This window comes from Cucurbita pepo, chromosome LG08 (assembly GCF_002806865.2).
Source record: "Cucurbita pepo subsp. pepo cultivar mu-cu-16 chromosome LG08, ASM280686v2, whole genome shotgun sequence".
Classification (NCBI taxonomy): domain Eukaryota; kingdom Viridiplantae; phylum Streptophyta; class Magnoliopsida; order Cucurbitales; family Cucurbitaceae; genus Cucurbita; species Cucurbita pepo.
In genome coordinates, this window is record NC_036645.1 from 6,902,266 (window position 1) to 6,918,574 (window position 16,309).

The window sequence follows — 16,309 nt, forward strand, 5'->3', positions numbered from 1 at the left end:
TTGACAAATTTAATTTAATTTAACAAACCTTATATTTGAATATTAAATATTTTTATAATAATTTAATAATTTTTTTTAAAAAAATATTACGGTTAGTTTTTTATTAAAATTATTAGCACTTTGTTTTAAAAATACTCTTACACTTTAATAAGTTTTGTTAATGCCTTTCAATTTTTTTTTAAAAGTTCAAAAATACCTTTATCGTAGTACCATATTCAAAGATACTCATGAAATTTTAGAAGTACGACCAATCATTTATGAATGAATTATTGAAATAATAATTTTGAAAAACAAAAGTAGTTCTTAAAACGATACGTAAAGAACAGATTAAAAAATATTGTTGATAAATTATGAGTGTAGGGAGGAGGTTAGGTATGTATTTGAATGAAATGTGTGACCAAATCCCATAAAACAAGGTATGAATGCAAAATTGGGAAAGAAATTAAAAAAACATTGATTTGGAGAAATGATGGAAATTAGGTATTAATGTGAGATTCTCCCTTTGACTTCTTCCCTCTTTTTCACTTCTTCCCAAATATTACATTACACCAAACCAAATCAATGTTTTATTTAATGTTTTAAATTTCCTCTTCACACCCACTTCTTCTAAACTACTATATATTTTTTTATTTTCTTTTTTGTCTTATTTTTACCACTTTAATTACTTTATATTATTATTATTATTAGGTCAGAAATGCACGTTGCTCAAACTGATAAGATTAATTTGTTTTAAAAAATCGAGAGTAAATAAAAAAAAAAAGTAAGAAGTAGAGTGTTTGAAAAAACTAATCGCCCGGAATTAATCAGAATTCAAATAAATAAAAATTTTATAAATTTAATTTATTCATGAATTTCCTTTAAGGTTAAATTGATTGAATCCCGCTTGTTAATGTTAAAAATACATTTTTTTTAATGATACAATTATATATACATTTTTTTTAATTAATTATTCATCGACAAATTTTAAAAATAAATTTTTAATAATTTGTACGGTAATTTTTTAGAATAACCCGAAAATTTTATGCTAATGTATTAAAGTTTTCATATATATTTTTATTATAGAAAATAAATTTAAATGATCCCAATATAAACAAAATTCAATAATATATAAATAATAAATAAATAAATAAATAAATAAAATTTTGGTATTAATTAAATGGTAATGAAGAATTTCGAGGAATGGTTGACATTTGGTAAAATTAGTAAATAATAATAATAAACAAATGGAACGTTCATTTGTCTTTAATAATTATAATTTTAATTTAATCATATTCCATCTCCGCATTGATCGCTCCCAAGATTATTTCATAATAATAATTATTATTTTTTAATTATTTTCTTTTATGCCTCCATGTCTCTCTAGAAACCCTAAAACGATACCTCTCCCGGTAAGATATGGTTCGAGGACGAACAAGGACAGAAGCTGGTGGGCATGTGACACCAGTGTAAAGAGAAGTACATGAATGAATCGATGACATTTTGAAGTTTAGAAGTACCCGTGTTGGGTGACCTCTTCTTCTTTTTCCTACGAAGCATGTGAATCAGGATAAAGACCCGTATTAATTTGTGGGAATAGTCTGGAATGCCCATTTAAATAGAGTTCCTCTCTCGAACCTTTGACGTAAACAATTGAGTTCGAATGTTTGATAACAATAATAATAAATTTAAATAAATATATATAAATTAAGAGGAAGGGTCAAAGTTTAGTTGACCTCTAGATTCACTATATCCAAGGTAGGATTCAACAAACCCTAAATTACTAACTCAACCCGACCCGACCCGACCCGAAAATTGAGGGTTAGGTTGGGAGCTTTATTTGGATTGTTCGGGTCACTAATCTAATCAACTCGAAATTTCAGATGGGTCGAAAAGATTTTCTGAACCTAACTCGTATAAACCCGACATTTAATAACTAAAGTAAACATATTAATAAATTTAAATGAATTATATTATATGGTATTTGCTTTATATATATATATACAATGACCCATTACTCAAATTACATGAAAATATAGATTTAATTTGGAGTAATTAATATAGTCCAACAATTTGATGCCCACAAGAAGGAAACCTACCTAATTATTATTATTATTATTTTAATTAAAAGATTATTTATTTATTTATTTATTTATGGAATAAATGGGAGGGGGTGGGTCCTCAAATTATGGGGAAAAAAGAAAATAAAGAAAAGAATGAAGGACCAAAATGCAAAAAGTTTATGCTTAATAATTTTATTTTTATTTTTATTTTTATAGGAAGCCCTAATGAAAGCTAAATCAATGGTAAAAAGTCCCCAACTTTTCACCATCAAAATATTTTATTGGTTCACCAATCATTTCACTAAAATTTTTGGTTACTTTGCAATAATTATTTAACCACTTCATAAATTAACTTTTTTTAATTACTTTTTTTTGACACTCGAACACATAAGAACCCTCGTAAGCACCTGGGTACGTGAACCATTTTAGTGTACTAATGCAAAAAGTCTCGACCAATTTGATTTCATTCCAAATGATTGCAAGAACAATTGTTTGAGATTCAAATCACTTTACCAGTAAGATTGATTATGTCAAGCTTCTATGATTCTAAAACATGCCACATAGAATTGCAAGGAAACTTAGTCATTGACTAAAGAGAGAACTCTTTTGACTGTACATGGTTTTATATAGTCTCAAAATGAGAACCCTTGACCTTTCACGAGTCACCTTCATACTTTATGACCCTAATTAGCCACTATGTAAATATAACCTTAAGCAAATGAGAACCCACGAAAGTTTATACTCCATGATTGATGCTTTGGTTCATATCAATAACTTTTTCAGGGTTTCTCTCGGGAATTCCATTAATAACGGACCCTTTTGATTTTTTTTCAAGTAGGAACAAATGACTATCAGTAAAAGCTTTTACAGGGTGGTGGGTCATTCACGGACCAAACTGTACCTACCATTTCTTTTCTCGGGTCAATATCAACGGAAAAAAACTATCAATTAATTAGCAACAAATTAATGAAGTCAAAACAAGATTTAGTTTCTAAATTATAGTTGAAATAGGGATCATAAAAGGAAAACTTCCTAAATTGATTAAATGAAGTCCTTAGAAAGTTAATTAAAAAGTAATGTGGGTGTAATAAAAGGAGGCTATATTTCCAAAACAAACAACAAAATCTCCCATTTTTGAAGCCTAAGAAGATCAATGATGAGTTGAATGTATAAACAAAGAGGGAAACCAACTTTTACTTGTTTTGGAAATAAGCAAGAACCCTAACCCTAACCCTAACCCTAACCCTAACCCTAACCCTAACCATAGGCCTTCCTTTTTCCCAATTTCATCAAATTAGGGTTTTGAAATTTTAAGAATTTGGGAATTTTGCTGATTTTGATGTATCATTTCACCATCTTTACTTCCCATAATCTTACATTTTTTTAAAGATCTAACCCTAAACCAAATTGGGGAAATTTTTATTGGGATTTTTCAAAACTTTCTATTTTTAAACAATCAATTTTATTTATTTATTTATTTATTTTTGTAGGGTTTGGGGCCCTTTAGAAATATCATAATTTTAGATAACCCAAATTAAAATATTAATAATAAAACCCTTAATTGCAAACAATCACGAGTTGGATTATAAACGATCTTTTCTATAGGTTAGAAAGTTCGAATTGTGATCGGTCGAAATAAAAGTGAACTCTTTTTCGATATTAAAATAAAATTCATGGGCATTTTGGTAATTACACCACGAAAAATGGGTAAGTTTTTAAATTAAATTCCAAGAATTAGAAATTTTTAGGTTAAATAGTGAAACTTTAATTATTTGGGTTTTGAAAAAAGCTACCCAAAAAATTATGATGATCTAACCATCTTTAGTGAGTTTAAATTCGGAATAATTGTCGTATATTGTTTATAATTTTCAACATTAAAATAAAAGTCAGGGGCATTTTGGTAATTACGACATGACAAATGGGTTAGTTTTTAAATTAATTCCAAGAATTAGAAATTTTTAAGTAAAAAAGTGAAACTTTTAATTATTCGGGTTTTGAAAAAAAAAACTACACAAAGTTATGATCATCTTTAGTGAGTTTAAATTAAGAATAATTGTCGTATATTATTTAAAATGTTTTAAAATAAAAGTCAGGGGCATTTTGGTAATTACAACATAAAAAAGAGATTATATTTCAAAATAATTCCAAGAAATATAAATTTTTAGGTATAAAAAAATAAAAAAGTGAAAGTTTTAATAATTTGGGTATTGAAAAAAATGGAACAAAAATTGAGAAACAAAGTCTTAACCCTAAGAAAAGTTGAAGACTTGAATTCCTTTTGAATTGAGAGAGAAATAAATAAATAAATAAATAAAAGAAAAAGAAAAAATAAATGTTTAATTATTTTCCTTTTTCTTCTTAAAAAGTAAAATAAAAAAGGATAAATTTTATTTTTTTTAATTTTTTTTAAAAGTAAAAGGTGAAGTAAAAAGGAATCAAGTCCCTAAACTTATTTGCTTTTTTATTTATTTATTTATTTATTTATTTTATTTTTTCTCTTTTTCTCATTTCTGCCCTCATCCACAAAAAGCAAAATTAAATAAATTTTATTAAAATTATTTATAAAAAAAAACTTTCTCTCTCCCTCTCTCTCTCTCTACAGTCCTCTCAAGTGTCATTTTCTCACATATACTTCACACAAAAGAAACAACCATTCACTTCATATTACCTTCTCTCTCTCTCCTCTCTCTCTCTCTCTCTCTCTCTCTCTCTCTCTCTCTCCATCTCTCTATCTCTCTCTCCATCTCTCTATCTCTCTCTCCATCTCTCTCTCTCTCTCCCTCTCTCCCTCTCTCTATCTCTCTCTCTCTCTAAAATTTGTGCAACTACTTTCTTAAATTTGATCAAACCCCATCTCCAAACAAAGCCAGAAATCTCATTCTCTCTCATCATCTCTCTCTCTCTCTCTCATCCAAAATCTTAGGTTTAAGAAGAAGGAGAGGAGGAAGAAGAAGAAGAAGAAGAAAAAATGGAGCTTTTTCCAGCTCAACCAGATTTGTCTCTTCAAATAAGCCCTCCAAATTCCTCAACAAATTCAAAGCCCTCTTCCAATGGCGGCTGGAGAAGGCAACATCCCATTTCTTCTATGCCTTCTCAAAACCCTTTAGATTTGGTCTCTTGGAACAATAAATTGCCTTCTACTAATCCTTCTTCTTCTTCTTCTTCTAATTTTGACCCTTCTCCTCTTCTTTCTAACCCTAATTCCTCTTCCGATTTCCTCCACCGCCATTTCCCCACCGCGGCTACCGCTGCGAATGGTGGCGGCGCTGGAACCGGTGGGCTCTTCCACCGCCATCTCCATGATCTTCACCATCAAGGGCTTGGATTCTTGAGACCCATTAGGGGAATTCCGGTTTATCAAAACTCTCCTTCTTCTTCCTCTTCCTCGTCCTTTTCGTACCCGATATTTGGTGGCGGTGGTAACGGTGGCGGTGGCGGTCAGTTTAATTATAACACCGCCCATCGATCAAGGTTCTTGGGGAGGTTTCCGACTAAACGGAACGTCCGAGCGCCGAGAATGCGGTGGACCACCACTCTACATGCTCGTTTTGTTCATGCTGTTAAGCTTTTGGGTGGCCATGAAAGTGAGCAAAACCTCTCTCTCTCTCTCTAAATTTTCTTTTATTTTTCTCTCAATTTTTCTTCAATCTCTCTTGCTTTGGCTTTAAGAGATGAGATTGAACAAACCCATATTTTAAAAATCAATTTTTTTCCCATTCTTCTCTCTCCTCTCTCTCTTTCTCTCTCTAAAAAGCTTGCAAATTTCATTCCAATCTAAGTTTTTTCTTCCAATTTCTCTACGTTGGAGATGAGATTAAACAAACCCATATTTTATTTTTTTCATTCTTCACTCTCTCACTAAAAATTTGCAAATTTTCACTCCTCTCTCTCTCTCTAAAAATTTAAAAAAAAAAAAAATCGCTTGCTTAGGCTTGTAGAAGATGAGATTGAAAAAACCCAATTTTTAATCTTTTAATCTGTCAACTATTTTCCTCGTTTTGTATTGGAAACACTTTTCTAATTTTTCCGATGTGGGATTTGATCAATAGGAGCAACACCAAAATCAGTTCTTGAGCTTATGGATGTCAAAGATCTCACCTTGGCTCATGTCAAGTCCCATTTGCAGGTATCAATCTCTTTCTCTCTCTAAAAAAATGGTTTTAAAAAAAAAAACAACAAAGAAAGTCAATCTCCTTAGATTCATATGTTCTTGGAGTGTGTTTTTTTCCAACAAACAACGTTGAAATAATTAGCAGTAAGCTGTGGTAGGTGACAAGCTGGTAAGATTATCAACAAGTTCTGCATTATTGTACTTGAAAAAACAAAACCCTAAAAGTAATTATAAGAGAGTCTTGGGGTGTTAATTAATAATATCTCAAACTTCAAGGGGCTTAATAAATAAGTTGCAGAGATAAGGGACTGTGCTGCAATACTTACTTCCTTTATTTTTTTTGGGGTCTCATTAGATCTGTTATGGGCTTTTTCTGCTCTTTTCTGCAACCTAATCAACAGCTTTTTTCGCTTAGGATATTGAACCATACTCCAAAGTAAGAGAGAGATTCAAAAAAAAAAAAAAAAAAAAAAAAAAAAAANACTATTAAATTTAACAATTTCTTTAGTAGGTTATGAGTTAAAGTTTTGGAATTGATATGAGATTTGGTTATGATTTAAATGTAGGGAATTCCGATGTTTACGATCAAAATGGGTCATCTGGAGATACGACAAATGAAGACATAACGTATGAAAATGAGAAGTCGTCGAGAATTAGGTCGAGTGCTCCAACTACTGATGATGAGCATGGATATCGACAAACCGTTGGAGACAAACAAGATCATCATCATCATCATCCTCATAAGGACTTCTATTCTCTATGGAGCAATTCTTCGAGGTAAATCACAATTCCTTCTCCACCTTCTCGAGAAATTATTTGAAGGGTTAGAAGAATTTGATTGACGATTTTACTGTTGGAAGTACGAGAAAAGTTAAGAATAGGGTTTTTTTTTCAATACATTCGTTTCGTAGTCGTAAAGTTATAGAAAAGAAAAACCCTTTTGATATAAAAAAAACAACGAGAATTTTAGTGCAAAAAAGACTCTTTCAACCCTTTATTAATTCTCAAAGCTTTTTCAATTGAATTTTTTCAAAATTTTATTTAAAGATAATGTTTTCTTTTTCTTTTTCTTTTTTTAATATAATTTATTTATTTATTATTATTATTTTTGTGGCAGAGAAGCTTTGCTCCAAGGCACAAAAAATCATTCCTTTGAAAACCAACCCTCTCAGCATGATCAGGTACTTTTTCTTTTTTGTTTTTTTTTTTAATTCCAAAAATAAAAAAATAAAAAAATAGCCTTTTTTGGAAGCTTTTTTCTTCTTTATAATGAAATTTACTCATAATTTAGCAAAATTAAACCCGACCCATTTGTTATAATTCATCCTAACGGAGATTTATGCATTAAAAATCGAAACTTTTCATTACCCATCTTAGTTTATTAACAATGTTCTAGAAAACAAACAAAAAAATTGTCCCGAAACGAACGAAATCATCATCAAACAGGTCTAGGTTGTAGCGTCGTTCTTCTACGACACAAATAGAACGAAATGATTTTCGGGGAATGGTAAAATGTACTTGAATTTTGATCATTTTTGCAAGCTTTTGGTATAGTTGTACAAAAGCAAACCCTTTAGTTTTTTTTCTTTTCTTTTTTCCTCAAGTAAATCTTACAATTATTGTTTTTCTTTNTAGTACTCGATTATTCCCTGAATCAAATGTCCTTTGATTCCCAATTGCACAGTCCACAAACTAAAAAATAAAAATTATTTTTTTTCTAATTATTTTTGTTTATTTTCTATTAGAATTATTTGGAAGCTAAATGTTCGAGCCACGAAAGAACATCAGATGGAAGCTCATTGACAAATCTTTCAGCTGGAACAAGTCCCGAAAAGCCAAATTTGGAGTTCACGTTAGGACGATCGATTTGAAATTATTCAAAAAAAATGTAAAAATATATATAAAAAAATCATAATTTTATTTTATTTTTCTCTTTTTTGGGTCGTAATTGATTAATAATTTATGAGAAATGGAAAAAAAAAAAAAAAGAAAGTGAAAAACAAAGGGGAAGGAAAAGGAAAAGGAAAAGCAAAAAAAGAGAGGAAAAAGACAAAGACAAAGGGAGACAAGAAAGACAGAAAGCAATCAAAAGTAGAAAACGGTGAGAAAAAAAAAACATGTTTTTTTTTTTTTTTTTTTTTTTTTTTTTTTTTTTTTNTTAGATAATTAAAAAAATTATATTCCCTTAGGTAGAGAGAGAAAAGGAGGAGGAGGAGAGAGAGAGAAGAAACATTGGTAATTGTAATGAAAATCTCTTTGCATTTAAAGAACAATTTTTAATGATATCTTTGGCCATTCCACTTTTGTCATGCATGCATTATGGTTGGAGAAAGGTGTTAGAAAACAAGCGTGATTGACAATAAACGAGAGTAGTATCGATACTATACGGTATACACAGATTTCTCAACAGGGTTTTTGTTAAAATCGGGAGATTGATTTCAATCTCCTTCACCGGTGTACATTGGATATGTACGAGAAAATTTCTAGTATTACCGTGCATCATTCTTATAAGAAACTGACTTGATTGACAATAAATTAGAGTAGTGTCTTCTATATTATAGAGTATTGACAGATTGCTCAACAGGGTTTTTGTTGAAATCGAGAGATTTCAATTTCTCATTCACCGGTGTCTGGATATGTACGTCAAAACTTCTAGTACTACCATGGATCATTCCATACTATGCAATATAGACGAATTTTTCAACAGGGTTTCCATTATAATTGAGAGACGTTTATTTCTTATACACCTGGCTAGGTACGATAAAATTTATAATACCGCTCATACTACTATAGTATTGAAATTTTTTTAACTGGGTGTCCACTGAAGTTGGGAGACTTCACAATATCATCCATCGAAATGAGTTCGAAAGATATAGAGCTCTCTTGAGAGACGTCAATTTCTTATACACATGGCTAGGTACGAGAAAATTTATAATACCGCTCATACTACTATAGTATAGAAATTTTTTTAACTGGGTGTCCACTGAAGTCGGGAGACTTCACAATATCATCCATCGAAATGAGTTCGAAAGATATAAAGCTCTCTTGAGAGACGTCAATTTCTTATACACCTGGCTAGGTACGAGAAAATTTATAATACCGTTCATACTACTGTAATATAGAAAAAATTTTAACTGGGTGTCCACTGAAGTCGGGAGACTTCAAATTCTCATCGATCGAGAACAGTTCGAAAGATATAGAGCTCTACCCCTCTCAAATGGTGCCAAAGGTTGTTGGCAAAGGGCTAGTTGGGAAAGAGAGATTGAATGTCTTTATCAAAATGATTACTTTAGTGATTGCACTTTAGATATGGGAATAGATAAAAGGCTCAAAATGCCACATTTACTTTTGTCACTTTTTCAAAAAGAATGGTTCTCAATTCTAGCTTTGAATACCATTTCACCAACGAAGGGAAGCTTCTCTCAAAGTGGGAACATAAACCCTAATCCTTTTTATATTAATTTCATCCTACCCGTCATTCTTTTTAGACCAACCCGAACCCGAAGGATGTACATAGGTTAGGTTGGAGAGCTGTTTTAGACCAACCTGAAGTTTTGGACCGGTTGGGTCAATGGCTTGAAAATATAGAGTTGGGTTGAGTTGGGTTGTCGGGATGGGCTAGGTAGTTTGTGTTGGTCGGATTTTCATATCATATGAACATCCCTAGTCGTTTTTGTGCAACGACTTTTAGTAATAATTGAAATAGGTTAGTTACGAGTAGATTTTGATTGAACTTTCGATCTAAAAAAAGAAAATCGTCAACGATTTAGGTACGAAAAGACAATCTCTCGTGGGGGTCAAGATCTTACACCATATTTGTTCATATTTCAACATAGACATCAAGTAAAAATGACTTAGCTTTCACAACCCTTCTCGTTATCGAAATTCTATGCTATCACTTTTTCTTTCTTTAATTATTGTACTATTTTTTTTTTCCACTTTTCATGAGACAACCTTAATTTCTTCAAAAATATGTTTATAAGAACCGTTAACGCGTTTCTGAACTTTTAATTTTGTGTCTAATAAGTTCCTAACATTCATTTTGTTCTTGAGCTTACGGGAAAAAAATGGAAGGAAATAGTAGAACAGTGATCAACCCAAAAGATCAAGTTGATGAGTTATGTAAATTTAATTATATTAACGTTCTCCTGCCCTCACGTATGGGCTTGAAACGCTGTAAAAGATCCAATAAGTGGAAACCAATATTGACCAAAGAGGAAATTATATTTCGATCTCTCATCAGTTAGGGAGGAGAATGAATTATTATTTATAAGGCTGTGTAAACATCTCTCTAGTAGATACGTTTTAAAAGCTTTGAGAGAAAGCTCGAAAGGAAAAACCAAAAGAGGACAATATTTGCTAGCGCTGGGCTTAGACTGTTACTAATGGTATCAAAGTTACACACGGGGCGATGTGCTGGGTAGGCACGAGCGGTGTGTCAGCAAAGACTCTGGGTCCTGAAGGGGGTGGATTGGGGGTCCCACATCGATTGAATAAGGGAACGAGCCAAGGATGTTGGAGTCCCGAAGGGTGGTGGATTGTGAGAACCCACATCCATTAAAGAGGTAAACGAAACATTTTTTATAATGAGATTTTTTGAGACAAAACAATATAACATAAATAAAAACTTACGGAAAAGATCCAAACATATCGTTATCATATCATTTCATAAACATTAACTTAATTACATCATTAAAAAACAACATTCTTTATAGGATAGAATCAAATTATTCCAAACCAATGGTCTTAATCGCATTAAATCTACTTGTACATACGCGCGTGGCGACACACGTACGTCATTTATTTAATTTCGTCCTAATCATAATTAGTATAATTTATAATTATATTGGATAAAAAAACACGTGCCTCTTAATTCCTAATTTCCACACTAAAAGCCAAAAATAAATGGATTATTAAATTATTTATCTAATTATGCCGACAAATAATTTTATTAAATGAGCAGTAATAATTAAAAAAATTATTTTGTAATAATTTAATCTGAAGAAAAATAAATTTTTAAAATTTGATAAAATAGTATTAAGAAAAAGAAATAATAAATAAATATTGGGAAAATAACGATAATGACATAACATAGTTCTCATTTATTTCACAAAAAGGAAATTATACATTAAAGAAATAAAAAGAAAATGAAAGGAGAGGAAAACATACATCCAAAAAGTGAAAATTGCAGCTTTACTTTTTACTGTTTTAATGCTGACAAAAGTCTAAGAGAATTTATTATTTCATTTAATGAAAATATTTTACTATTTATTTATTATTTTCTAAATTAAATTTTAATTAATTAATTATATATATATATATATATATATATATATATATATATATATATATTGCACGTAAGGTTTGAAAAGTAGTTAGCATTAAAAGCAAAAAATAAAAAAATAAAAACATTTTATATATTGAAAAAAAGTTAAATTTATAATTTAATAATATATATATATATATATAAATTATTTAATTAATGTAATTTAAAAAAAAGTTAAAAAGGGAATTTGGAGAATAGAGCAGACAAGAACTGACAATTGTAAAAAAGCCTAGAACTACGATTAAATTAAAAATAAGGAGCCAAATTTTACACACCCACCAAAGCGACGTCGTACAGGCGGCAGAAGCAGCGTCATCTTCCGTATAGCATGCACAATTATTTATTTATTTATTTATTTTTACAGCTTTCAGAATTACCTTTTTACCAGCCACACCCACGTCACTCAATAACATTCATTCGTAGAAGAGAATGTCAAATTATTTAACCATCATTACATTTTCGTTCTGGGGCCCACTATCTTTACACGTGGCGCAATCACGTTGCCTCGATTCTCTTCCTGTAGTCCCTGCCTACCGTCAGATCTGGGAAAGCGACGTGTGCTACTGAACCCTACCGTCCTTGATTTCACCCAATTCCACGTCCTTGTGAAAGTCTCGAGAATTCTCTTCTTTTTTTTTTTTTTTTTTTTTTTTTTTTTTTTTTTTTTTTNATAAATTATTAAAGAATCATTGCGTAACTTCTAGTAGTATGAAACTTTTGTGCAACTTCTTTTCTTTTTATATATATTATTTAATTTTTTTAATAAATAATTTAATTTTTTAATTCATATTTGTTGAACTAAAAAATATTTTAATTAAAAAAATATGATTATTTTAATAGGAATATTTTTATTAATGGAAGTTAATCGATATAAGATCTCACAATTCACCTCCTTGTGGACCCAGCGTCCTCACTAACACACCGCTTAGTGCCTGGATCTGATACCATTTTTTACGGTTCAAACCCACTGCTAAAATGTATTGTCCTTTATGACCCGTTATATATCGTCATTAGTCTCATGATTTTTAAAATGTGTCTATTAAGGAGAGGTTTCAACACTCTTATAAGGAATGTAGCGTCCTCACTAACACACCGCTTAATGTCTGGCTCTGATGTCATTTGTAATAGTTCAAACTCACTGTTAGAAGGTATTGTCCTCTATGACCCGATATGTATTGTCGTTAGCCTCATGATTTTTAAAACGTGTCTATTAAGGAGAGGTTCCAACACTCTTATAAGGAATGTAGCGTCCTCACTAACACACCGCTTAATGTCTGGCTCTGATACCATTTGTAACAGTTCAAACTCACTGTTAGAAGGTATTGTCCTCTATGACCCGCTATGTATTGTCGTTAGCCTCATGATTTTTAAAACGTGTCTATTAAGGAGAGGTTCCAACACTCTTATAAGGAATGTAGCATCCTCACTAACACACCGCTTAATGCCTGGCTCTGATACCATTTGTAACAGTTCAAACTCACTGTTAGAAGGTATTGTCCTTTATAACCCATTATGTATCGCCATTAGTCTCATAATTTTTAAAACGTGTCTACTAGTGAGAGGTTTCCACACTCTTATAAAGAATGTTTCGTTCCGCTCTCCAACCAATGTGAGATCTCACAGTCCACCACTAAACTTGTAATGTAACCTAAAAAAACATCCTTAAACACTAACTCAACTAACTACGTCTAATATTTTATCTGTTTTATTATCGATCCCTCGTTCAAATTATCACAAATTGCTCATTTTTTTAGTAATTTAATTATTGTGAGGAGGAGAATGAACTATCAACCTTCGTGATAGTGATTAATGTATTGTCTATTAATCAATATTCGGGATAGCATGTATCAGTTAAATTGTACATACCTAAAATGACAACTGGGTGAACTCGATGTCTGATAACGACTCGACACAAAAGATGACAACAAAAGCATTTTATCACCTTATGATAAAATTTTGGTTGGACCATCGAGTTGAATATGATATTTTGTCGACCCATTTCATTCCTTCAATAATGCACATACCTCGATACGTCTAAAAGAATTATTTTAAAAAAAATGATAATTATGAATATATCAATAATTTATGGTTTGTCTCACAAGTATATATTTATTGTAATGATTTATTTGTTTCTTTCTTATATAGTTTGTCTCCTAGGTATTTATTGTAATTATGAAATTCTCAATTATCTACTCCTCTTAGTATTTATTATACCGACCACTTAAAACGTGACACACGCTAATCATAAAATAATTTAAGCTTGACTCAAAAAAATTAAACTGACTATAAAAGATACTTATGCTAACCTTAAACACTTTCAAACAGTTGATACTAGTAGGAAATGATCCGAGCATATCAGACCAAGCTGGATCAACAAAAATGCTGACCTAAAATCGTCAGTAAATATATTCTCCGACTTGTTCTGAATCGTTTGAATGAGGTGAAAGGAATTAACAGACCCCCTTTTTACCGTGAAGCTTAACTCCCAACTTTTCAACATAAGAAATGTGAAACAACTTTTTTTTTTTTTTTTTTGTAATTACATATTTTTTGTCGTAATTTAATAAAATTAATTTAATATATAGTTTTTAATTTTTTCTCGTGTAAAATTTTCTTCCAAAATATATATATATAAATATTAATTAGAGAAATAGATAATGGAAAAAAAAAAAACATAAAAAGGACAAATTAAAAAAAAAAAAGTTAATTTTGTAAAATTCTTTCAATAAAACACAACGCATTATAAGGCGATATTCTCGCGAGGGCCAAGGGGATAATTATTATTCCCCGTGGTGACATAAAAAGGGAGATGATTAAAAAAAAAAAAAGGAAAAAGAAAAAAAGAAATGCACACACGCTTTCAAATCCGTCGCACGTGTGAAAGTGACATCTCGAAAAGAGCCGCAGTGGCTAAGCGACACGGTCAAAGACAGCGTCCAGCGTCACCGCCAATCACCGTTAAGAACGCTAAAAGAAAAAAAGAATTAAAAAATAGAGCGAAACAATCGAGGCGCTTTATTTGTTTATTTATTTATTTATTTATTTATTATCATTTCGAAATCATTTTGTAATCCATTGCTTTATGATTGACGCTTCGCTGACCGCTCTGTCACTCTAGCACCAGTGTCGCTCCTTTGTCCTTTCCCCCCTTTTCTTTCGGGCAGCTCGGGCACTCCAAAGCCTACCACACCCTCTGATTGCGACCATTCCTTCTTAGTCCTGTCCTTTCGGGCAGTCATTTCCTTTTCTGCCCGGCATTCAAGGCGGGCTATTTATAATTTATTTCTCTATTTATTTCCTCCATTTTTTAAAAATTTTTAAAAATATATTTAAAATTACAATAGCTATACACAACTTTCTTTTATTTCTTCCTTGCCCCAAACATTCTTTCTATTTCACTTCTAGCCCTTCGAGTACAAGCGACAACAAAATTAAATTTAATCAAGTACACATTAAAACCTTTTTTTTTTATAATACTTCAAATATAGGAGTGTTCGTGAATTAAATTAAATCGAATTATAGACTCAATTAAAGTGTTCGGGTTGCTCAGATCGTTTATTCAATTTTATTTATTTTTAATAAAAGATTTATTTATTTTTTAAATATATATTAGCAAGAGGGACTAAATTGAAAATAGGAAAATGAAGAGGGGTGGAGTGGGGAAGGAAAAATATGTTGTCAGAACCTGTGACACTCTGACACTGACATAGAATTTTAATAAATAATAAAAAAAAGTTTAATTTAATTTAATTTAATTTAATTTATTTATGTGTAAAAAAATGATACAAAGTCTGCAGTGAATCATTCATTCATAATGAGTAGCTTTTTGGAAATGCATAGTATAAAAAGAGATGTAAGGATGTGACATGTGCTGAATTGTATATATTATCTCTTTGGGACCCACTTTTTTTTTTTTTTTTTTAAATTGAATTTATTAAAATAAATATATGTAGAAAAAAACGTCGGCTCGAGTTATATCATTTTTTATTTAATAAAATTTTATCATAATTTATATTTTCTCGGGCTATGGTTCAATAGATACAACAACGTCTGTTATCATACGTCATTATCCAATTATATGTTTTTTTTTATTAATAGAAATATTTATTTGGAAAAAAATAAAATTATTAAGCGATAGATAATGAACTATGGACCAACTTTGACATTCAATAAAATGCCAAGGCTTATGGGCCATGTCCATTTGTGGCAAAAATTACTTTAATAAATTTAATAAAAATGTAAATAAAAATAAAAATTCCAACTTTCTTCCAAGAAATGATAGCCCATCACGTGACACATAGAAAGTTGCATTGCAAACTAACCCTTTTAAGCTTTAAAGTTGCATGCTTTTGAGCTAACCCGTGTTACTGGCGATCTGGGCACTTCATTGGACTATTCAATTGGTAGGAGAGACGGGTGGTGTGTATAAAGAGCAGGGATGTAATCAACGCGAGCGGATGACTCGTGCTTACTAGGAATTTCTCGTTGAAGACCAAGGATTGTTTCGTCTCGTAATCTTGACTCTAAAAAGGTATTAGAATTGAAATAGGTAGCCCACTGAGATGAAGTGTTACTAATTTCTTGATTTGGTTGAAAAACCCGAGCAAGAAGCCAAATCAGATCACGTACTGGGAGTGAGCGATACAAAAAAAAAAATATATATATATATTTTTCAAAGTTTTTTTTTTTTTTTTTCAAATAAAAAAATTACTAAAAAATTAAGAAAAAAGAAACAAATGACCCATTAGTGATGTTATATTTGGGCCTATTTTTGGTGAAAACTGGGCTGGGCCTTAAAGGGCGTATTAGGCCCATAGTATAAATAGCAAGTTT

The 16,309-nt window shown here is 30.8% G+C and overlaps 1 protein-coding gene across 1 annotated transcript; it reads left to right on the top strand.

Annotated features, from left to right (window-relative positions):
- The first annotated feature begins 4,807 nt into the window (after window positions 1–4,807).
- LOC111800154 (probable transcription factor KAN2) lies at window positions 4,808–8,084 on the top strand. Its single transcript, XM_023683743.1, has 5 exons — window positions 4,808–5,623; window positions 6,089–6,185; window positions 6,676–6,927; window positions 7,268–7,331; window positions 7,896–8,084. The coding sequence occupies exons 1-5, from the start codon at window positions 5,008–5,010 to the stop codon at window positions 8,019–8,021; spliced, it is 1,155 nt and encodes a 384-aa protein (XP_023539511.1). The 5' UTR covers window positions 4,808–5,007; the 3' UTR covers window positions 8,022–8,084.
- The last annotated feature ends 8,225 nt before the right edge of the window (window positions 8,085–16,309 follow it).